At 43.5% G+C, this 23,098-nt stretch overlaps 1 protein-coding gene across 3 annotated transcripts in view; it reads right to left on the reverse strand.

Annotated features, from left to right (window-relative positions):
* Positions 1–314: 314 nt before the first annotated feature.
* The window catches only part of PCBP2 (poly(rC) binding protein 2), a 28,784-nt gene continuing 6,000 nt past the window's right edge, over positions 315–23,098 (reverse strand). The window contains exons 6-15 of one of the 3 annotated variants that reach the window (XM_011930511.1): positions 21,092–21,223; positions 19,359–19,487; positions 17,907–17,981; positions 15,628–15,720; positions 14,508–14,549; positions 13,208–13,280; positions 12,658–12,696; positions 11,656–11,708; positions 8,401–8,570; positions 315–1,161 (exon numbers count right to left, since the gene is read on the reverse strand). In XM_011930511.1, the coding sequence (XP_011785901.1) occupies positions 1,125–1,161; positions 8,401–8,570; positions 11,656–11,708; positions 12,658–12,696; positions 13,208–13,280; positions 14,508–14,549; positions 15,628–15,720; positions 17,907–17,981; positions 19,359–19,487; positions 21,092–21,223 (843 nt within the window). In that variant the 3' untranslated portion in view covers positions 315–1,124. Of the gene's footprint in view, positions 1,162–4,667; positions 5,348–8,400; positions 8,571–11,655; positions 11,712–12,657; positions 12,697–13,207; positions 13,281–14,507; positions 14,550–15,627; positions 15,721–17,906; positions 17,982–19,358; positions 19,488–21,091; positions 21,224–23,098 lie in introns of those variants that run through there. The other 2 variants (XM_011930510.1, XM_011930509.1) reach the window with 2 other exon arrangements.

Consider the following 23,098-nt stretch of genomic DNA (forward strand, 5'->3'; position numbering starts at 1 on the left):
CCTGATTAGGGTGGGGACTGTCCTACTGTAACCCCTGTGAAAAACCTTGAAATATAACCACTCCATGCAGGCCCAGCTGTTGAGGGTTTTCTTGATGAATGAATGGGGTACCATATATGGTTAAGATAAAGCCTTGGGCTCTGGACTTCATCTAAGGTGTCTGGACAAGTTCTCCTGCCCCTCTACTTTTTTGCATCTATTCTCACTAAATTGAGTATAATGTCAAGCCCCAACTTTCTAAAATTATAGGAATAAATGGTAGCAGGTACATCCTTCTAACTCGTTATGGAGGACTATAAATGAAATTACTAAAAATACACTGAAATTTTTAGTTTAAAATATGCAAGCCTGAACAAGGGGACCAACATTCCCAAAAAACTGGAACCCAGTCAGACATATGACCAACTGCTTATGTGTATGCCATGTATGTCATGTGTCATTCCTTTCCCCCACCCCCAAGTGGAAGTGTTTGCCTGCTTGTAGGACAGGTAAGTCCTAGGAAAGTCTAATCCTCAATCTTTTGGACACAAGTTTTATAAGGGCCAACCAAGCATGAAGTCAGGGAAAAATAGGATCAAGGGCCACAAAAAAAGATGGAAGTGGTAAAATAGAAGAAAACATCTTAACCGGAATAAAGGCTTCTATTAAAAACCCAAGAAGGGTCCTTTGAGGGATAAAAGGTACAAAAATAACAGCAAGACAAGAGGAATAAAACCCACATGAATCACTGTGGCATCCAGTTTCTATTCACAAAGAAAAAGCTCCAGTCCATCTTTTAATTTTTTTTGAAAAATTCCTGACATTACAGAACTAAACTGAAATGTATTAATATTCCACTCTTACATTTCCATGACAAACAGAAAAATTCATGAGCCAAAAAAACAAAACAAAAAACCAAAAAAAAAAAAAAAAAACCAGGGAGAAGCTTATAAAACTAAATATGGATCTCAGCATCAAATTAAAACGCTTTAATTAAAAAATCACGAGTGGATGATAAAGTGTGTAGAAACTGAAAATTTACAAACTATTTAAAACCTGGAATCGCTGACTGTTCAGAAACTACACAGATGGATCATGGGTGGTGGTGAACAGCAGAAAGGGATTATGGATGAATCTGCATTGTTCTAGCTGCTCCCCATGCCACCCGTCTCCGAGGAAAGCCTGTAACACAGAAACAAGAACTCAGTTAGTTTCCCCAGTGCCCAGCTGCACTTCATCTCTACCTGGTCCATGAAATGTGAAGAGTAAATAATCAGTGCTGGAGTACCAAGGGAGACATTTTTAAGGTTTCTTAAATTTACCAGTACCATAATCCTTTAATCCTTGCAATCCAAGCATGTGGAGGTCTATTACCTCAGAACCAAGGGAAACAGCCCTTGGTTATCAAATGTCCCTCAAACTATATTCTTAGTTCCACCTCCATGGTGGGCTAACCAAGGAGCATACTTTCTGGAAACAGGCCCCTCTAAAGAGTGCTCACAATACACAGAAGCAGTTTCTTTATTGCTGAGCTCACTGTGGCTCCTCCCAAACAGCTGACAGAATACCAGTTTAGGAAAGAAACAGTCATCTGAGAGTAGTCTCCAGGGTTTAATGCTGAGACAACTCAAGGGCTTTACTTTAAAACCCTGAAGTTCTATCAATGTGTAGCGTATGAGGTAACACAGTTTTAAAGATAAAGAGATGTTAAAAAGAGATGTAAAAAGAATAACTATGGGTCAAGAATTATACTCAAATTTATTTATTTAAATTAATTAATTGATTGATTTTTTGAGACAGAGTCTAGCTCTGTCACTCAGGCTAGAATGCAGTGATGTGATCTTGGCTCACTGCAACTTCGCCCTCAAGCAATTCTCCTGCCTTAGCCTCCACCCGATAGCTGGGATTATAGACAGCCACCACCGCTCCCGGCTAGTCAAGACCAGGCTTCAACGTGTTGCCCAGGCTGGTCTCAAACTCCTGACCTCAGGTGATCCACCTGCCTCGGCCTCCCAAAGTGTTGGGATTATTACAGGCGTGAGCCACTGCGCCCGGCCTTATTGGTTTTTGTTTTTTTTTTTTTTAGACCAAGTTTCACTCGTCACTCAGGCTGGAGTGCAATGGCGCAATCTCAACTCACTGCAACCTCCACCTCCCGTGTTCTAGCGATTCTCCTGCCTCAGTCTCCTGAGTAGCTGCGATTCCACGCAGCTGTCACCATGCCCAGCTAACTTTTGTATTTTCGGTAGAGACGGAGTTTCACCATGTTGGCCAGGCTGGTCTCAAACTTCTGATCTCAGGTGATCCACTTGTCTTGGCCTCCCGAAGTGCTAGGATTACAGGCATGAGCCACCGTGCCCGGCGGACTTAAAAGTAGCAAACAAAATAATTTAACTCTGTAGCTCACTCTACAAGCTCCTAGATCTTGTCAAGCCATATCCTCCATCTAAACATACCTGGCTACAATGCCTTTCTGTTTCAAAGAGATGGTCATTTAAGGTCCTGGAATCCAATTTAGGACTTTCAGGGAAAGGTATTCAAGTACTCGGTATGCTTCACTGGTAGGTAGGTAGGCAGGCAGCAAGACAGGCAGGCAGCTCTCATTTTGAATAGAACCAAATGTATAAGACTTCATTTCAGTTCATGAAGTTATTTCATAAGATTTTACATTGGCATAAAATATTTGTGATGTCATGAAAACATGACTGGTAATTCACCATCTGTATCCCTTCCACAACAATGCAAAGCCAAAAGCTGGGTAGAAAAGCAAGGGCCAAAAAACTGAAAAGTCCTTCGACTACAAACTATTTATTTTTAGTCAGAAATGGTTTCTCCACCTCAGCATTAAGGGAATATTTAGTTCTTAAAAGGGGGGTAGACTCGTGCTATTTCAAAACACAATGATCTAGGGAAAGGTAAACAATAGCCTTGAATTAAAGGGTTCAGTAAGAACTGAAGGTCTAAGAAAGCAACTGCTAGATACCATTAGACCTAGGACCTAAAAATTTAAGTTTATAAAAATTGGTGGTAGCACTCTGGCCCCACCAGAGCTCTAAAAGAAATGTCCTGAATGTGTATCAAGCCCAAATAGGGATTTGCTGGAGTAGGGGAGGTGAGGCAAGGCAAGGAGAAATGCTATGAAATACTGAGTCAGGTATTCTAGGATAGAAGACCACATGGGGGAGCTCTAAGCTTGAAAAAAAATTAAAACTGAGGTCTTTTGGAGGTACTGATGGTAGCTAAAGGGACAAACATGTGGAATCCTTCCTTGGGGAATAGCCACTAGATTAAGAGGCTTTCCAATCAAGAACTACATAAACAAAACCAGGTCCCTGGGGGGAGATGGTATCAGCACGATTAAGGTCTAACTACAGAAAGAGAGAGCTTACCAAGGGAGAGAGCTGGACCACATGATAAAGGAGCAACTAAATAAAACTCTTAACTGGACAGGTTTGGCCATCTAATCCTTTATGCATACTTGGGACGTGTAACACTTCTTCATAGGCCCAATCTGGGATGGAGGGGCCACAATAACATGAGAATGAGACAATATATTGGAATACTAACAGCTTTTTTTTTTTTTTTTTGGTCAGCCAATGGGGATGCTGGGAAAAAGTCATCAGGGGAAGTATCTCTACACTGAGTTCTCTAATGCCCTGGGAAGAGCATTATACTTTCAGCACTGTGGCAATGTGTACTCTGGTTGAATGGAAGGCTATCAGAGGCCTTATGCCACTATGTAAGTACATTTGTGTTTTATGAGAGGCCTGTACCCATCTTAGCATAAGAAAATGAACAAGGTTTCTGGGAAGTTAGTATGATATGAGTAAAAGTAAAGCTTAAGTTGTTAGTCCTGGCTAGTCACTCATAACCTATGAATTTAAATTATCTTAGGGCCTCTATTTTTTAATCTATAAAATGAGGGGATCAATGTGTTACAGATTAGTTGATCCTTAAGGTTCCTTCCAAATCTAAGCATGTCACTTCCTACTCGTGATAGTGTTGGTGGGGAGGAGAAAGGATACAGCAAGGAATAGAAAAAAGGGTAAAGAAACTTGGTTAACAGAGTTGGTTTAGGATGAGTGGATGGCATCATGTCAAGTTGTGGATAATGTCACGGGTTGGCTGAGATATACTCTAATGTCACAGAAAGAGGCATAATGGTAATTTAGAGGAATGCAGACAGAAGCTGCCTAATTTTATTAGACTTATCCCACTTTGCCCCTCCCCTTCATTCTGGGTAAAGAAGTACATTCTTTTAATGTATGACTTGGAAGAGATCCCTCACGGTAACCATTCACCAGAGGAATCCTGGGATGAACACCTTGTTAGCCGCTGCTGGCAAGGTAAGGCCATCTGAGAAGTCAGACAAACTTCCTCATTAGTGAAGCTTGTTGCCAATTACAGAGGACCCTCAGGATCTAAACTGCTGCAGGCTTTTATCTCTTTGTGGGAATATTGACAAAGGACTATAAAATTCACTTGGGATTCAAAAAGCCCATGTCAGTTATACAGGCTTCCTAGGTGAACAGCCACAGGTCACAAGCCCCCAACCCTTTACCCTTCACAGCACACAGTGTACTAAGGTTCTTACTGCGCCAACTTTATTACAGCTAGAAACACAAATATGGCCAAGAAGGCGTGCTGATAGCTTAACCATTAAATAATTATTAAAAAAAAAAAAAAGGTTAACGAAGCAGCTTTTATTCATTAACACAGAGCCTAAAACATTGTTATATTGCAAGGCAGAATAAAGCTACAAAGAAGAGTAACAAACAAGAAAGAAGAGAAAACTGTGGCTCTAGATAAAGAATTCAAGTCAGACCCTGAAACAGGCACTCAGCTGAAATGGCCTAAACCTAAACAAGGGTTACCACTCCCCCCACCCCCACCCAGTTATCCCCCAAAGTAGTAAAAAGAAAGGGTAACAAGCTCACAATAGTTTCATTCTCACCAATGTTAACAAAGGAAAACAAAATGAACCAAATAATACTGGAGGAGGTGCCTCAAGATATGCAATCAGTAGGGAGAGAATCTCTGTTTCTCGCCTTTCAGTTTGTTAGTTACACATGGCACGGCAGAGGTGGTGGTGGTGGTAGCTGAAGCCCCGGTACCCTTAGCAGCAGACACAACATTTAGAGCCAGGAGAGGGATGGGTTTCATGCCAAGCAGACTGGAGACACAAGGGGCGGTCGGAAGAGGGTTGGGGAGGCTGGAGGGTGCGTCGGAGGTCCCCGCTGTGGCGAGCGAGGGGGTGGTGGTGGAGGAGGAAGAAGAAGAAGGGGTGGAGGGTTGAGAGAGGTTGATGCTGAGGTGATCAGGGATCGTGACGGAGGCTGCCTGGGAGGAGGGTTTAGCGTTTTCTAAACTGTAACAGAGGAAAAAAGGAACAAAAAAAAAAGGGTGGGTGGAAGGGAAGACCACAAAAGGGAATAAGTACAGGACAAAAACTGCTTCAGTTATATCAGTAAGTGCCTCTGGTTGACAATTAGGAAGACCTAGTGTCAACTTGTGACAAGCTTTCTTTTAGCCTGTGTCCCACCCTCTAAATATGTATACTTCCATTCCACAGAGCTACTTAAAAACTGCTATGGGGAAGAAAAAGCTGACAGAGAAAAGAAAACATAGGGCACATACTTCCATGTATCTGACACACTGACCCAACCCAGATGCTGAAGGAATGATTTCAGGTAGAAAAAAGATACTCATCAATCACCCAACAAGGAAGAAATGTTTCCTCTAATCAAATGTCAATTTCCTATTCTAACAGAAAATCAATTATCCCGTAATTACTTGTGAAGCTTTGAATATTCATAAAGCAGAATTTTTAAAAATCCTTCCAGCTGTAGTATTAAAGTCTGCTTATATTTCCACAGCAAATAAACCAATATTAGGGTAGAAAGAGACAAGAGTCCAAAGTAGGCCACTGACTAATTTCAAATTTCAAAGAATGTAGCGTTTTCAAAGAAAAATGCTGAGAACAGAAGTGTAGATAAGAACTAGGGAAGCTTTTCTGGTGGGAGGTGGTATAACAAGTAGTTTTTGACCGATCATACTTTTAATGTGGACCTGTCAGAAGTGGAAAAGACAAACTCAAGTATCACCTAAAAATTCATACTTAAAAAGCAAAAATGCTGCTGCTTCTACTCCCAAAATAAGCTCCACAGAACAGTAAGGATATGTGTCTCCCAAATGCCTGTATGTGTAAGCCAGAACCACACATATTTGGGAAGTTTGCCTGGACAATTAAGCCCACAAGGCTAAGTCTTCAAGAGCAGAAAGGCTCCTCTTAAAACCTAATTTTGCTACCTATGTCCAAAGACAGCCGCAATCCATAAAGGAGAGGGAGGGATACAGAAGTCCACTAACTATATAAAAGGACCCAGACTGCCACCATGAAAAATCAAGAGACAGGAGAAAATGCCCAAAATCCAGTGAAATCCTTCTCACCTTAAAAAAATGAAACAAAACAAAACAAAACAAAAAAACCTTTTGACTTCTACATTTAAACTGCACCAAAGAATGGAAAGAATAGGCTTTGCGCATGCAGTCTTTGCTTTGGTGTTAGATGAAACTTTGACCCTAATCCAAGGCTTCAATGATACTCAATTGCTATTCAGTAACAATGATCCTGAAAAGAGCGACTCTACCAAGAGAATTCTGCTTCCTGAAATGTAGCCACTGACCTATTGCAGGGGCTAGACAAGCAGGTCACATTTAAACAGTCACAATTTAAATTACATGAAGGGCAAGCCTACCGAAAGAACAAAACAAATTCCAGCTTTCAAAAACATGACTCTTGCCACTAAAAACCAAAAAATTCTTGCCCTCCAAAATCCTAATTACAAACAAGAAAAGCCGGGCGCAGTGGCTCACAACTGTAATCCCAGCACTTTGGGAGGCCAAGGCGGGAAGATGATGAGGTCAAGAGATTGAGACCATCCTGTTCAACATGGTGAAACTCCGTCTCTACTAAAAATACAAAAACTAGCTGGACGTGAGGGCGCGTGCCTGTAGTCCCAGTTACTTGGGAGGCTGAGGCAGGAGAATCACTTGAACCCAGGAGGTAGAGGTTGCAGTGAGCCGAGATTGAGTCATTGCACTCCAGCCTGGTGACAAGGGCAAGACTCTGTCTCAAAAAAAAAAAAGAAAAACAATTCTTGTAATCCCAGCACTTGGGGAGGCAAATCACTTGAGGTCAGGAATCGGAGACAAGCCTGACCAACAAGGTGAAACCCTCTCTCTAAAAAAGAAAAAGACCTCTTTGCAAACAACCTTGGTGTAAGTCTACTACTACCATTTCATTCTCAACATTAAGAACCTAGTGTGCTTGGTGGGTGGACAAGAAAACAAATCGAGGAATGGGAAAGCTTTTCTACACAGAGAGTAGCAGCACCTAAAGAAATGAAGAGACTTAAAGCAAAAGTCAGACTGCTACTGGGGAAATGGTATGTTCTTAGCTAGCACTAAATAACCATGGCATACAAACATGGTCAATACAAGCACAACAATACAGACCTCATAGGAATTCCTTTCCCCTGTACTAGATTCAGGAGCTCATATAAAACTTTTATGACAAAGAGACCAAACACTTGTAAGAAAGGTAAATGATAACTAGACAACACTCCCCATTAAAAGAGACCTAAGGGCTTCAGGGCTAACAATGCTTTAAAAATATTAATAAGCAATTAAGGGTGTGACTTCAGCACATGCGTTGAGAAAGCAAGTAATATAAATGACTGGAGGATCCCATTTGTGAACAGTGTCCTCAAATTCTCAGAGTAGTAACATTACCTAGCCATGGATAAGGGAAATAAAACCCTCAGGAAGTCATTAAGAGATGAGATTGGGGGAGGGGTGAGATAGCAAACACACTTCACACTTCCAAAACATTCCAATACCTGTGCTTCCCACATTCCCACAAGCTCTGAATAAAACACATGTGCAATTTGAGAAAAATGGGTGTTTCCAGAACAAATGGTAATTGCTGCCTCCAAGAAACTGCCTTGTTGTCCTATTACTCCATTGTCCTTATTACAATTAAGGGTGCTTTGGACTCCAAATCAAATCAGTGGAAGAAACAGTCTATATGCTATGTAGAACAAGAGACCCACAATTGATTTTGAGTGCTCTAGCCAGAGAACTCTTATTATTGAAGACATGGGCCACTCTTTCCTCTTCCCATATCATCAAGTTATATGCGGGCAATCTGTGCTCCCTATTCTCCAACCCCTTGCAAACTTATTGCAATTTGTTTACTTGTTCTGCTACACTCAAAGTAGGGCTACCAAAAAAAACAAAATTTTTGACCATCTTTACCCATTGCCCATGTAATCCCACATTTAATAACATACTGCAGCTCTCCCTAACACACACATTACTGTGTTGGCATAAGTAAGACAAAAGGTAGGGCAATCTTACCTGACATTGATTAGATATTGAGCCAGGCTAATACTGGCAGCAGATCCAGTGATGGTAACCTGCCTATCAGTAGATCCTTCCACTGGGTTCGCAATTTTGATCTGCGCCCCAGACATCTGACGGATCTCATTGATTTTGGCGCCTTGACGCCCGATTATGCAGCCAATCAACTTAAGGGAGAAAAACAAGGCACAACAAATTAGAGTTGCACGGCTAGGTCCAAGAATCCCACCCCCGCCCTCTAGCTCCTACAACTGTGGCCAGGCTGGAGTGCAGTGGTCTGATTTCACCTCACTGCAACTTCAGTCTCCTGGAGTTGAGCAATTCTCCTGCCTCAGCAGGACTACAGGCGCATGCCATCGTGCCCAGCCTACTTTTGTATTTTTAGTAGAGACGGGGTTTCACCATGTTGGCCAGGATGGTCTCGATCTCTTGACCTTGTGATCCACCCGCCTCAGCCTCCCTAAGTGCTGGGATTACAGGTGCGAGCCACCGCGCCTGGCCTTTAAAAAAAAAATAGAAACAGGGTCTCGCTATGTTGCTCAGGCTAGTTTCAAACTCCATGGTTGAAGCCATCTTCGAACCTCAGCTTCTGTATCTCTGTACTCCCTGTACCTGGGATTACAGGTGTATACCACCCTGCCCAACTTCATCCTACACCTTTTATCCATACACTTTTGATCAAAAAACTCAACTCTTGACCCATTCTTCAGTCGGACCATGGTGAGAGCCAGTTCTGAGCCAACTTACTCTTAGGTCCAAGTATTAGCTCTTCATTATTTCCTCAGAGTATTAATTCCAAAAACAAAATAAACCAGAGCCAAAACAAGAATAAATTTAGACAGCTAGAAATAGATAAAGGTAGAAATACATTGTTTCTGGCAGCAAAGATGCTTCAAGTCATCCTGCCGTAATTACCACCTTGACAAGAATTCTGGCCAATTCCTAAGGTGTTTTTGCCTTGGGAAAAGGTGGAGGAAAAAAAAAAAAAGGTCAACATTTGCACTAATACTGTAAACAATATGACCTTGGATAGCACAGATCTCAAGTTCATGAACCACTACACTGTGGTGGGGGACAGTGACTCATGCCTTTAGGCTGAGGCGGGTCAATCACTCGCGCTCAGGAGTTTCACGGCAAAACTCCATCTTTACAAAAAAATACAAAAAAAGCTACCCAGGCATAGCGGCATGCACCTGTGGTCCCAGGTACTCAGGAGGCTGAGATGGGAGGATCTCTTAAGCCTGGAAGTCCAAGGCTGCAGTGAGTCAGGATCATGCCTCTCTTGCTCCAGCCTGGGCAATAGAGGGAGACCCTGTGTCAAAAGAAAGCCACCACATCTTTTTTTTCTTTCTTTCTCGTTTTTTTTTTTTTTTTTGAGACAGAGTCTTGCTCTGTTGCCCAGGCTGGAGTACAGTGGCACAATCTCGGCTCACTACAACCTCTGCCTCCCGGGTTCAAGCGATTCTCCTGTCTCATCCTTCTGAGTAGTGGGATTACAGGTGTGTGCATGCCTGGCTAATTCTTGTATGTTTAGTAGAAACAGGGTTTCACCACGTTGGTCAGGCCTGTCTCCTGGTCTCATGACCCACTTGCCTTGGCCTCCCAAAAGTGCTGGGATTATAGGCATGAGCCACTGCACCTGGCCGAAAACCACATTTTCTAAGGATAAGGCTTTAGCTTCTATAAAAAACAAAGGCAGGCTGGATGCAGTGGCTGACGCCTGTAATCCCAATGCTTTGGGAGGCTGAAGGGGGGATCACTGGAGGTCAGGAGTTCAAGATCAGCCTGACCAACATGGAGAGACCCCATCTCTAATTAAAAAAAATACAAGGCCGGGCGTGGTGGCTCAAGCCTGTAATCCCAGCACTTTGGGAGGCCGAGACGGGTGGATCACGAGATCAGGAGATCGAGACCATCCTGGCTAACACGGTGAAACTCCGTCTCTACTAAAAAATACAAAAAACTAGCCGGGCGAGGTGGCGGGCGCCTGTAGTCCCAGCTACTTGGGAGGCTGAGGCAGGAGAATGGCGTAAACCCGGGAGGCACAGCTTGCAGTGAGCTGAGATCCGGCCACTGCACTCCAGCCCGGGCGACAGAGCAAGACTCCGTCTCAAAAAAAAAAAAACAAACAAACAAACAACAACAACAACAAAAAAAAACAGCTGGACATGGTGGCACACGCCTGTAGTCCCAGCTACTCGGGAGGCTGAGGCAGGAGAATCACCTGAACCCAGGAGGCAGAGGTTGCAGTGAGTCAAGCCTGGGACACAGAGCAAGAGCAAGATGCCCGTCTTAAAAGAAAAAAAAAAGGGGTGGGGGGCAGCAAATGGACAGGAATTTCTTTCCCTTTTTTTTTTTTTTTTTCCCCCTTGAGATGGGAGTTTCACTCTTGTTGCCCAGGCTGGAGTGCAATGGCACTATCTTGGCTCACTACATCCTCCCACCTCCCAGGTTAAAGCGATTCTCCTACCTTAGCCTCCCAAATAGCCGGAATTACAGAGACGTGCCACCATGCCCAGCTTTTTGTATTTTTAATAGACATGGATTTCTCCATGGTAGTCAGGCTGGTCTCGAACTTCCAAGCTCAGGTGATAAGCCCACCTCGGCCTCCCAAACTGCTAGGATTACAGGCATGAGCCACCGCGCCCAGCTAGGAATTTCTATTGTCACCAAAGTTACTGTTGTCTTGTCATACCTCACACAGTAATTCTATCGTATCTGTCATCACAATTCTACATACTACAGTCAACTTATTTTTGTATCTAAAAATTCCCATTTTCCATTCTTGGGGTATGAAGAACAAAAACAAAGATAAAATTATAAAATTCCCAGTTTCTTTCCCTAGGGCTTAAAAGTAGCAGGACATGTAGGCCAAGTGCAGGGGCTCACACCTGTAATCCCAGCACTTTGGGAGGCCACAATGGGCAGATCACCTGAGCTCGGGAGTTCGAGACCAGCCTGACCAACATGGAGAAACCCCATCTCTACTAAAAATACAAAATTAGCCAGGCATGGTGGCACATGTCTGTAATCCCAGCTACTCAGGAGGCTGAGGCAGGATAATCAGTTGAACCCAGAGACAGAGGTTACAGCGAGCAGATCGCGCCACTGCACTCAAGCATGGGCAAGAAGAGTGAAACTCCGTCTCGGGGGGGGAAAAAAAAAAAAGGTAGCAGGACACTGCTGAAACGACATCTATTTCTTTAAAGTCAATTTTCTCATTTTCATCCTACACAACCTAACTACACTTACATCGTTTGGAATGGTGAGTTCATGAGAAGTAGTCTGAGCAGATGCATCCAAACCTGCTAAAAGACAGAAGAGAGCAAGCAAATTCAATGCACAGCATTCAAAACCCCACTGACTTGCACATTAAACTAACAGAAGGAAATAAACTGGAAACCCAGCATCATTGGCTGTTGGGATTCATCACTAACTTGGAAGCCTCCAAAGAGGAAAGAGGGGGGGAGAAGGGGAGAAGGGTGTAGAAATAATGCTCGAAAGGTTCTTCTGTACACTCAGAAGAGCTGATTTCATGCCATTTCCTGCAAAGCCCAGCCTATTAGGGACGGGGGATGGAAGCAAGGGCAAGGGAGTGTGGTATCCTCAAAGAGGACCAATGTCTAAACAAGTCCTTCTGTACTTCTACCCCTATCCTGCTGTTGTGTTCCAAACTGTATCTCATCTGATGCTCACTAGCACCAGTGCCAATATTATGCCTGTTAATGGGTACCATGGACTTTTGGCACACATGCAGAGTTGTTTTAAATATACCTGTATCATATTAAGGCCCTCCACCCCCTATCCTCCTAACCTAGACTGGAAGGTCAGATAGAATGAAATGGCAGTCAGGTGAGGGGACTTCATTTCTCCAGATTTAGTCCCTGTCTTTTGTTCAGTAATTTTGTTCTGGCTTTCATTTTGTTTTCCAAAGAAAAAGAAAGAAAAAAAAAATCCCATCAGCAAATACCCATACCCATCTTTAACAACACCTGGACTGAACCAGGCCAGCTGGCTAATACTCAAGCTTAGTCCTGATCTCAACTATGGCTGCTGGTCTCATCATTTTTAGAAGGGGGTTGGCCAGATCCATCAAGGGACCCTCGGGGGCACCAGGCCCACCCCTTCGCTCTCTCAGCTCCTCTCTGCCATGTGCATGTTGCTGGTATGGTTCATGGGCAGTGAAACAAGACTCCCACCAGTTTATTAATATAACAGTAGAATACTACAGATTTTTTTTTTTTTAATCATTACCCCAATAGCCTTTCACCTCTGGAGAGCTGGATTCAATGCCTGTTAAGATACAAGTGAAAATGAGTTTGGTGGTCTCATCCTAACCCTATCGGACAAGTTATTCCTTATACAGAAAAGCCCCAAAAACAGAAACAAAACAAAAACAAAAACAAAAACAAAAAACACTACACAATTTGGCACAAATGGATGGTCTCTACCCAAGCCTGTGAATTGCTGGTGGAGAGAAAGGGGGTGCTGATCAGATCAAGGGGGCAGCAATCAGGATGGGCTCAAAGAAATATCAGCCTACCCTTTGCCTGACAAGCATCCCCAAACCTCACCCCCAATCCTTCCAGGGCTTTTTTTTTTCTTTTAGAATAACTGACCCCAAATGAAAACCACGTTAACAAACACATTACCTCCTTGGGCTTAGCCATAGTAGACAGGCAAGTTTAAACCAGCAGGATGCTGGATAACGAAGTTTGTTTTAAACAGATGTCAAGCTGAGACCTTAGGACTGGCCTCTCTCTTGCACTACACCTTACAGAAATAAACACTGAGGTATCCATACCACTGAATCCGGTGTTGCCATGCGTCATGGGAAAATGAGACTGTTGCATTGCCAACTGGTGCAGCTTGGTCAACTGCAAGGAGTAAACAGGAGGTTGGCATTAGAAGATTTAAAAAAGCCAGGGCTCAAGCACATTCAAATTTGAAAATGCAGGTCCTGATCCCCAAAATTGCCTCTACTACTCAAACTACAACAGAAGGTAGGGATGGGGCTTGCGTCGCCATCCTCGGGATTGGCAGAATATGAAGGGTAAGGGTTAGAAATAGAAAGGGTGCCTGGAAGAATAGAATGAATGCCTTTTGGGTGTGCGAATAGAAAAGCAACAGCACTTGCCCAACGACCATCCCCTTGGGAGCTACTTATAATGAAGGTAGTTTGCAGCCATTGCAACAGTTGCCGCATGGACAAGCACAGACAGGCTAGGTAAACAAACTGTGCAGTGGTGCTAGGGAAAACACACCATGCAGGGTTTCATCAGTATTGGGGAGAGGGAAGGAGATGAGGGGGGCAGGGAGACTGCAAGGAGGAGAGGTGTAGAAACCATACTAGGTTTAGTCCCATCACCGCCACCACTGACTACTACAGCTATTTTTATTCATCTATATAAACTGTCCTGTCATAAAATAATCCTCCTTCACATCTACTTCTCTCTCTCCTGGGGCCTACCACTAACCAAGACTGAAACTCAATTTCCCAAGCCTAATGCTCAGCACCTGGAAAGGTTAGTAAGAATAAAAGTGCAGAAAAAAAATGCCCTTGAAGTCTCAATACCAGCACTTTTAAATAGGTTTTAGCAGCAAGAAAGGTTTGAGTTGAATTCTGAAATGTTCAGGTTCCTATCCCTGTGTAACATAAGCCCCTTCCCCATCCCTCCAAATACTTTTGATACTGTCATCTCAGATTGAGGAGTTCCCAAAGGCAAACCAAACCTCCCACTACCCTCATGGAAAAGAGAACTGCATGCAAGGAAGTACAGTCCCAATGTCAATTTAAACTGTGCCCTGAGATAACAAATCACAGTATACCACGGAGTATTTCCCTTTTAGAAACAGGGTAATCTGAAACACAGGGGGAAAGGAGAAGCTAATATGCTGAATTAAATTTCAGGGGTTAAATGTTAAAAGGCAAACAAGGCATTACCCTGATTAAAGGGCTGAAATATGGGATTGACCTTGTGAAGAAAACAACTTAATATTGCAAATGCTGAAGACCCAACTCACTTCTGGCTACTTGGGAGAAAGGAGACAATTTTGGATGGGAGAGGGAGCTTTTCAAAACAAGAAGTGAAAACAAAACTTACATCTGGCTGTGGAATGGCATACTGTCCTTGAATGGTATAGGCCTACAAAAGGAGGAAAACAGTTCCTATTAAAAACCAATCACGGACAGCCACCCAGTGGGGGGAAAAAGACATTTCAACTAGCCAGGAAGCCAGAGTTGAACTACAGAATGGGGGAGGCCAGAGATTGAGGCAGTAGATGGAATCTCACAAATACAGTCAGACCCAAATTGGCCTTCTTTGAAACCTAAATATGACTTTGTTCCAGGGATCCTATAAAGATAGACAAGTTCCCTGCAATCAAAGGCAAAATATACATAACTGTTTCTTAATGAAAATGTGGGAAGTGAGATTAGCAATGCCTCGATTGACCAAGCCCCACTCTTCCTCGCTGTATACAAGATAGCCTAGGAGGAATAATGATCTCTTCCCTCACCACCCCAACCCTTCTACCAATTGTGGTGATGTGGAAGATCTCTATCTGCACAAACCTACATGGCATGTTTTGAAACACTTCCCTTTCTCCAACTTGTTCTTCTATCTGCCTAAAGACCTTAAGAACACTGGATGCTAGCTGAGTCCCTAACACTAGGGAGCTGATCACAGGTAAACAAAAACCACTGTGTTCTAATTTCTGTCTTCTCCGACCTCCCCTCCATAGGCACTTGCAGCTCCCACTATGCCCTCCTCCCCCACCAACGTAACCTCCCAAAAAGGGAGCTGGGTCTTCAGGGCAATGGGGTAGGGAACAGGAGGAAAGGAAAAGGGAACAGGGAGGGAGGGGAAGGAAGGAGTGGCTGGTTAACAGGATGCGAAGCTTCTCACATCACAGTGGCCAGTACCCCCAAAAGTACACCCAGGTGGGGGTGGAAGGAAGGTGAAAATGGGGTGGGAGGAGTGGGAGAGGGGAAGAGGGGTTGAACAAAAAAAAATTAAAAAAAAAAAAAAAAAGTTGGTGTTACCATCTGGTGGGCTACGCGGCCTGGGTGAAATGAGGTTGGGGGGGTCAGTCCAGGTCCCCGTGGACAGGTGGTGTCCACAGCACCAAAAATCACCAGCGCCACTGGCCCCCCGTGTGTTGGCAGTCTCGGCTGAGGCGGAAGGATTGAGTGAGCCTTGGAGACTGAACATCCCCTCTCACCTCTAGAGGTGGTCCCTCCAGGTCAGGGTTGAGGCACATGGACGGGGTGGTGTGGGGAAAGCTCGCACTGTCGCTGCCTGTGCTGTACCTGTCCTGTGGATAAATAGAGGATTTCAGTCTCCAGGGCTGTCAATCCGGCACCTTGTCACCAGCATGAAATTCACACAAAAAAAGTTGTTTATTTTTTTCCTTTTTCCTTTAAAAAGGAGCTCAGACACAATTTGAAACGAGCTGTAATCAGTGAATTAAAAAAAAAAAAAGTTACCTAGTGGCAGATTTCACACTGCACAATTGGGCTATTTTCAGTAAGAATGAAGGGGTGGGGCAACAGAGCTGATGCCAGCTCCTGGTCAGTGTGGGATTAAGTTGAACCCCTACAGAGCCCACTTTGCCACAAAGGAACAAAAGACACAGGTCCATCTGTGGACATTGTATATTTAAAAAGGCCTGTGGGAACGATCCATGACAGGGCCACTCATAGAAGAAACTGCAAATTTTTAGACGGTGGTCCATCAACTAAATAAAGGGAAGGGAGGGAGGGAGGGAGGGTAGGGAAGCAAAGAGGTATGAAGGGGGAGGTGTGATGGGGAGGGGGAAAAAAAGGAAGTGAAGGAAGAATTTCAAGTACAGAGGATTGCTGCCACCCAGTATGGGACTCTATATTCCGAAGGGGGAGTGGGAGAATCCAGAAGAGCAGGAACCTGGAGTTCCTGGGAAGGAAAAACTCCTAAGGCTAACCTCTTCCAGCTACACTGACTCTGGGTCTTTGCTTATCCTGCCCAACTCTAACTAGACTGAGAGCCCTTTGACCAAATCAATTTGTATTCGTCTAAAAGTAAGGTACTAAACTGACTCCAGGTTAACACTGTGACATAACCGACCTTCCTGTGAAACCTCTCGTAACTACACAACAAACTAAATCCCTAAAAACTTGTTCATTTTTATGCCAATTCAACAGAATGTGAATGAGATGGACTCCCAAGTTTATGCTTGCCCTCTAAATGGCTCCCAGATCAAATGCAAGTAAGATAGAACTAGTTAACTAAATATGCTTATAACAGACCAACCCCAAGTGGGAAAAGGTGTTTTGAGCAATGCACTTGCTCAGGCAGCTACCAAAATCAGTCACTATTTCAACCTGAATCCCAATACAGTTGTCCCTAGGTTATTGGTGGGAGATTAGTCCTAGGATCCCCCCATAGAAACAAATATCCATGGATACTCAAGTCTTTTACATAAAATGGTAGTACTTGCATATAACCTAAGCATATCCTCCCATATACTTTAATCATCTCTACATTACTAATGTCTAATACAATGTAAATGTTACATAAATATGTTATACTGTATTGTTTAATGACAAGACAAAGCCTGTACATGTTCAGTACAGATGCAACCACCCATTTTTTTTCCCTGAATACTTTTGATCTGAGGTAGGCTGAAGGTGGAACCCACAAAGGGCCGACTCTATTTTAAAACCTGACCTACCTACTCCTCAAATACAATCAGAGCATAGGACTAAGTCCTCATCAATGCTTCTGTCATAATAATCTAACTTCAGAATCGTCCATGTGCCAAAGATCAAGAGTTTAGGTTGATGAGGAAGGAGCAGAGAGAGGCCATGGTGGTGCTTTGGTGTTCTTACTCTAACACGAAATGTCACAGCACCACAGTCCAACACGCTCACCCCCTTCTATTCTTGCACACTGAACTCTTACCCCAGCTGATTTCAGTCATGCCATGTGGGTTCAAACCAGTGTTTACGAGGTTAAGAGCCTAGGGGACAACACACTGGAGTTTGGGAGTGAAGGGGTAGGAGTAGGGGAGGTGAGGTGGAGGGAAGGGGAAGTTTGTAGGACACTCAAATTCAGGACCCCCAAATTTTGAGACCACCATCCAGAATCTCCTTCAGAGGTCCGATTCTTTGCTACCTTTTATTTATTTAGACCTCTAAATACCACCCCACACACATAAAACACGGATGGGGTGGGGACAGGGAGAGAAGTAGAGACAGCAAGGCAATTCAACTCATATTCCAACCCAACCCGCCTTAAGTAACCAAGTTACCTCTTCCGAGTGCCTACAAAACTTCCATTGCCTGCTAAAAATTAAGGCATTCAGCTTTCTCCAGTACAAAAAATAAAACTAAAAGCAGGTCAAACTATGGCCAGAGTATAGGTTTCAGCAAGCATGCAGAGTGGCTTGGTGTGATGCTGGCAAAGTTGACATTTCATATATAATCTCTGTTCAATCTAGCCCACCAATAAGAATTTTCTTACCTGACCACCTGCAAAGATGACCGGAGAGCTGGACGGCTTGGGCCGGTACGGGATGGTCACGCCCTTCGGGGGGGACTGGGAGAGAGTCAGAGGGGAAAAAAACAAAAAGAGATAAGGTTTCAAAGCTGCTTCAGCTGTGTGGCTTTAGCTCACACAGGTCAATTAAATTAAAAACTATTTCCATCCCTGTAACTACCAAATTGTCTCTGGCTAGATCTAATCTCAAATCATCTACTAAACGTTTTTTGCCTTTAATGCAGTAAGTGCAAGGACTACACAATTCAAACTAATTCTCATCAAGTGAGATGTCCATGTAATAATCTTCGGCACTATTTCCAAAATTTTAGATAAATTTAATGAACACGAAAAACTGTTGAACATAAACATTTTAGTTGGTAATTTTTAGTATCTCACAATTTTTTTTGGCCTGAATAGGAAATAAAGCCAAAACTGGAAGTAAAATACTCAAGTGTTATGTCCAGAATAATATAGACACTATCTATAAATAAAGGCCCAACCAAGGTTTTTCTAATCTCTACTTGAAAATTCCAGTTTCCAGGCCGGGTGCATCGGCTCATGCTGGTAATCCCAGTACTCTGGAAGGCTGAGGCGGGTGGATGGCTTGAGCTCAGGAGTTCAAGACCAGCCTGGGCAACATGACAAAATCCCGTCTCTACAAAAAATAAAAAAAATTAGCCAGGTGTGGTGGAGCATGCTTGCAGACCAAGCTACTGAGGAGACAGGTGAGAGAATCGCTTAAGCCTGGTAGGCAGAGTTTACAGTGAGCCAATATCGCGCCACTGCACTACAGCCTGAGTGACAGAATGAACCCGTCACACACACACACACACACACACACACACACACAAATAAAAAAAGAAAAAATTCCAGTTTCATTTCTCACCAATGAAACCAACTCCGTATCACAAATCTGAAAAGGCTTAATTTTCCTGAATTTTGCTATTCTTTTAATAGAATAATAGTATATAATGAGGACCTCATTAGTCATTCGGAAACATCATCATACATGCGTTTTTCTACTCTTTATAACACTTTGAATACCCTCCTACAAAGTGACAACTTGTTAAAGAACATGTCCAATTTCCACGTAACCAAAATACAGCAATTCAAAAAGTAATAACTCAGCTACTCAGGAACCCAAATACATCTGTGGCCCCCTCAGTCCATGCAGTGCATCTTCCCCACCGACTCTGGTACACAACTGCGGTGAACCAAAGATCATCGCTGCTTAGCAGTTTCTATTTTTGCTCACAGACCATAAGACAAGTCAAAGCTAGCGGAAGGAAAATATGAACTCAGGGAACCTTTTACCCCCACCCCCACTGGAAGCCTTAACAGCTTCACTTAATTCTAGTCTTACTAAATATAGATCAGTCCCTCTGTCCCCAGAATGGCCCTCCCCCCATTCTCAGCATGAGCCTGAGGGCTTACCTCCAACATGACCACGCAGATCTGTTTGACACACTCAATGATGGATTGCGGAATGCCAGCAATAGTGATGGCCCGCTCAGTTGAATTGGGTAGCATATCCCCTGCCACCTGGACCTGAGCCCCTGTACTCTTTGGAGTAAAAAGAAACTCAAAATCAGAGAAAAACAGCTCATGCTTTTCCAATTCCTCCCAGCAGCAATTTCAGAGTCTAAAACTCTAATGGATATTTATCCATTTCCAATCTTCCCTTTTTGTTCTTTGTCCCACTCTTCCCTTATTCCAGATAGAACCGTTTAATGATTTAGAGTTAAAAATAAATTAGCCACTGAAAGACAAGAATAAGCCTCAGTAACAGCCTAAATTTAACCTACTCTCAAGCAAAAGGTCCTTCTAAATAGTTTTCTCTCAACTAATGACAGTTCCTCTGGGCAAAGCAAAAGCCCCACCAAGTATCACCCACCTCTTCCATTATCTTACTGAATAAATATTTACATCAAGGCTATTCATGTGCCAGGTACCAGGACAAGTGCTTGGAATACAGCAATTAACAAAATGAGGATCTCTGTTGTCATGCCATGTACAATACGCTCCCAAAAACTCAAGCAGCCTTCGAGTTTCATTCCAACACATTCAGTAACATCTAAATACAATTAAAATCTTCCACAATTCAATGTAACTTCCATAGTTAAACAGGAAGTAGGGGCCAGGCACGGTGGCTCACACCTGTAATCCGAGCACTTTGGGAGACCAAGGCAGTCAAATCACTGAGGCTCAGGAGTTGGAGAACAGCCTGAGCAAAACAGTGAGACCCGTCTCCATAAAAAAAAAAATTAGCTGGACATTGTGGAGCACACCTGTGGTCACAGCTACTCAGGAAGCTTGAGGTAGGAGGGTCACATGAGCCTAGGAAGTCGAGGCTGTAGTAAGCCATGATCATGATTATGCCCTGCACTTCAGCCTGTGTGACAGTGACACCCTGTCTCCAAAAAAAAAAAAAAAAAAGTAGAATTACATCTATTTCCCTATACATCTTCCTATTTTTCTCCTTGCTGTTTATAAGCCTGGTCAAGAAAAATGACACTGCAGGCAAGCAGGCGTGCTGGCTCAAGCCTGTAGTATCAACAATGGGAGACTGAGGTGGGTGGATTGCTTGAGCTCAGGAGTTCAAAACCGGCCTGGGCCACATGGCAAAACACCATTTCTACAAAAAAATACAAAAACCTGGATGTGGTGGCAGGAGCTTGCAGTCCCAGCTCCTTGGGAGGCTGAGATGGGAGGATCACCTGAGGCTGGGAAGGTCGATGTTTTCCTGCAGTGAGCCATGACTGCACCACTGCACTCCAGCCTGGGGAGACAGAGTGAGACCGTGTAAAAAAAAAAATAATAAAAATAAAAATTAGAAAATAGAAAAACTGTTGCTACTACTGCAAACTCATCCCTTGAGACATAAAAAAGAACTATGTAGCCTCATGGAAAAGTTGCCAAAAAGAAACTTGTTATATGTAATAGTTGGAAATTCTGATTAACTTTCTCATGTTCTGATTTACTACAATTTATGAATTATGCAAAATAATTATATTGCATGATAGTTTTCAGTGCAATCACATTGTAATCCTCCAGAACTGCTACTTCAACAAAAATCTTCATCTCACTGCTAACTTTTCCCAGCCATACAAAGAGCCAATCTGGAACAAATACTTAACATTTCTAAAAGGAGCACAAAAGTCACTAACCTCTCGTATTTCCTTGATCTTGCAACCACCTTTTCCAATGAGAGAGCCACACTGACTAGCAGGGACCACCAGCCTCAGGGTGACCGGGGGTCTACTGGCAGCTGTGCTATTGGTCATAGAGCTGCTTATGTCCTACAGAAAGAAAGAACACCAGGATAAGCAGATCCCTGGAAACCAGTAACTGCCATTAAAGAACCACTCACCCTTGATCTTGTAAGGACATGTGAGGTCATAACCCATCATAGACAAAAGTTCTAATACTATGCCCCTCTCAAACTATGTCTGATGTACAGATAAAAGCTCTTGAAAAAATTCCTCAGAATTAGCCATAAATATATTTTCCTTCACCCTGAAGGAATGTACTTGGTAGGGATAAAAGTGATAATCTGTTTTGCAGTTACATTGGCTAGGCAATGGGGAAAAAGGTGATGTCAAAATTAAATCAAATACTGCCAGGCACCGTAGTTCATGCTTGTAATCTCAGCACTTTGAGAAGCTGAAGCAGGTGGATCATATCAGGTCAGGGAGTTCAAGACCAGCCTGGCCAACAGTGAGACCCCATCTCTACTAAAAATACAAAAATTAGCTGAGCATGGTGGCTGGCACCTGTAATCCCAGCTACCCAGGAGGCTGACGCAGGAGAATCACTTGAACCCAGGAGGCAAAGCTGCAGTGAGCCAAGATTGTGCCACTGCACTCTAGCCTAGGCAACAGAGTGAGACTATCTCAAAAAAAAAAAAAAAAATCAAATCAAATATTAAGAAAAAATATAAAACAGGCCGGGCACAGTGGCCTTTGGGAGGCCGAGGTGGGCGGATCACCTGAGGTTAGCAGTTCAAGACCAGCCTGGCCAACATGAATGCCCGTCTCTACAAAAATACAAAAACTAGCTGGGTGTGGTGGCATGCGCCTGTAGTCCAGGCTACGCAGGAGACTGAGGCAGGAGAATTGAATTCAGGAGGAAGAGGCTGCTGTGAGCTGAGAATACACCACTGCACTCCAGAATGGGCAACAGAATCAGACTCCATCTCAAAACAAAACAAAAAACAAAAAAGGTAGATATAAAACAATACAACCCTATTTACACCAACTCTACCCTGTTAGAAAACTAAAAACAGGCAGGGCACAGTGGTTCACGCCGGTGGATCACCTGAGGTCAGGAATCCAAGACCAGCCTGGCCAACACAGTGAAGCCCCATCTCCACTAAAAATACAAAAATTAGCCAGGCGTAGTGGTGAGCGCCTGTAATCCCAGCTACTCGGGAGGCTGAGGCAGGAGAATTGCTTGAACCCAGGAGTCGGAGGTTGCAATGAGCCGAGAACGCGACATTGCACTCCAGCCTGGCTGACGAGAAAACTCCATCTCAACAAAACAAAACAAACTCATAGATTTGACTGTATTGGTTCAAAGCCTATACTCTTTCCGATAAACACATGCTGCATCCAAAAAGTCATGCTTTTAATCTAGTTAAATTTAGCCTTCTGAAGATTAAGTGGTTTAAATGTCACTTATTAGCCTAATCTCTAGGCTGGTAACTAGAGATCTGAAAACTGCTTAAGCAGTTAAGACCCCTAAAGACAAGGACATGTTTATTCCTTGGTTAAGAAATAAACAGTTCGGCCGGGCGCGGTGGCTCAAGCCTGTAATCCCAGCACTTTGGGAGGCCGAGACGGGCGGATCACGAGGTCAGGAGATCGAGACCATCCTGGCTAACACGGTGAAACCCGTCTCTACTAAAAACTACGAAAAACTAGCCGGGCGAGGTGGCGGCGCCTGTAGTCCCAGCTACCCCGGAGGCTGAGGCAGAATGGCGTGAACCCGGGAGGCGGAGCTTGCAGTGAGCTGAGATCCGGGCACAGCACTCCAGCCTGGGTGACAGAGCGAGACTCTGTCTCAAAAAAAAAAATAAATAAATAAAATAAATAAATAAACAGTTCGTATTCCAGCTTACAATGCTTTTTTTTTTTTTTTTTTTTAAAGGCCTGGCCTGGTGGCTAGTGCCTGTA

This window comes from Colobus angolensis, unplaced genomic scaffold (genome assembly GCF_000951035.1).
Source record: "Colobus angolensis palliatus isolate OR3802 unplaced genomic scaffold, Cang.pa_1.0 Scaffold87, whole genome shotgun sequence".
In the NCBI taxonomy this organism is placed as follows: domain Eukaryota; kingdom Metazoa; phylum Chordata; class Mammalia; order Primates; family Cercopithecidae; genus Colobus; species Colobus angolensis.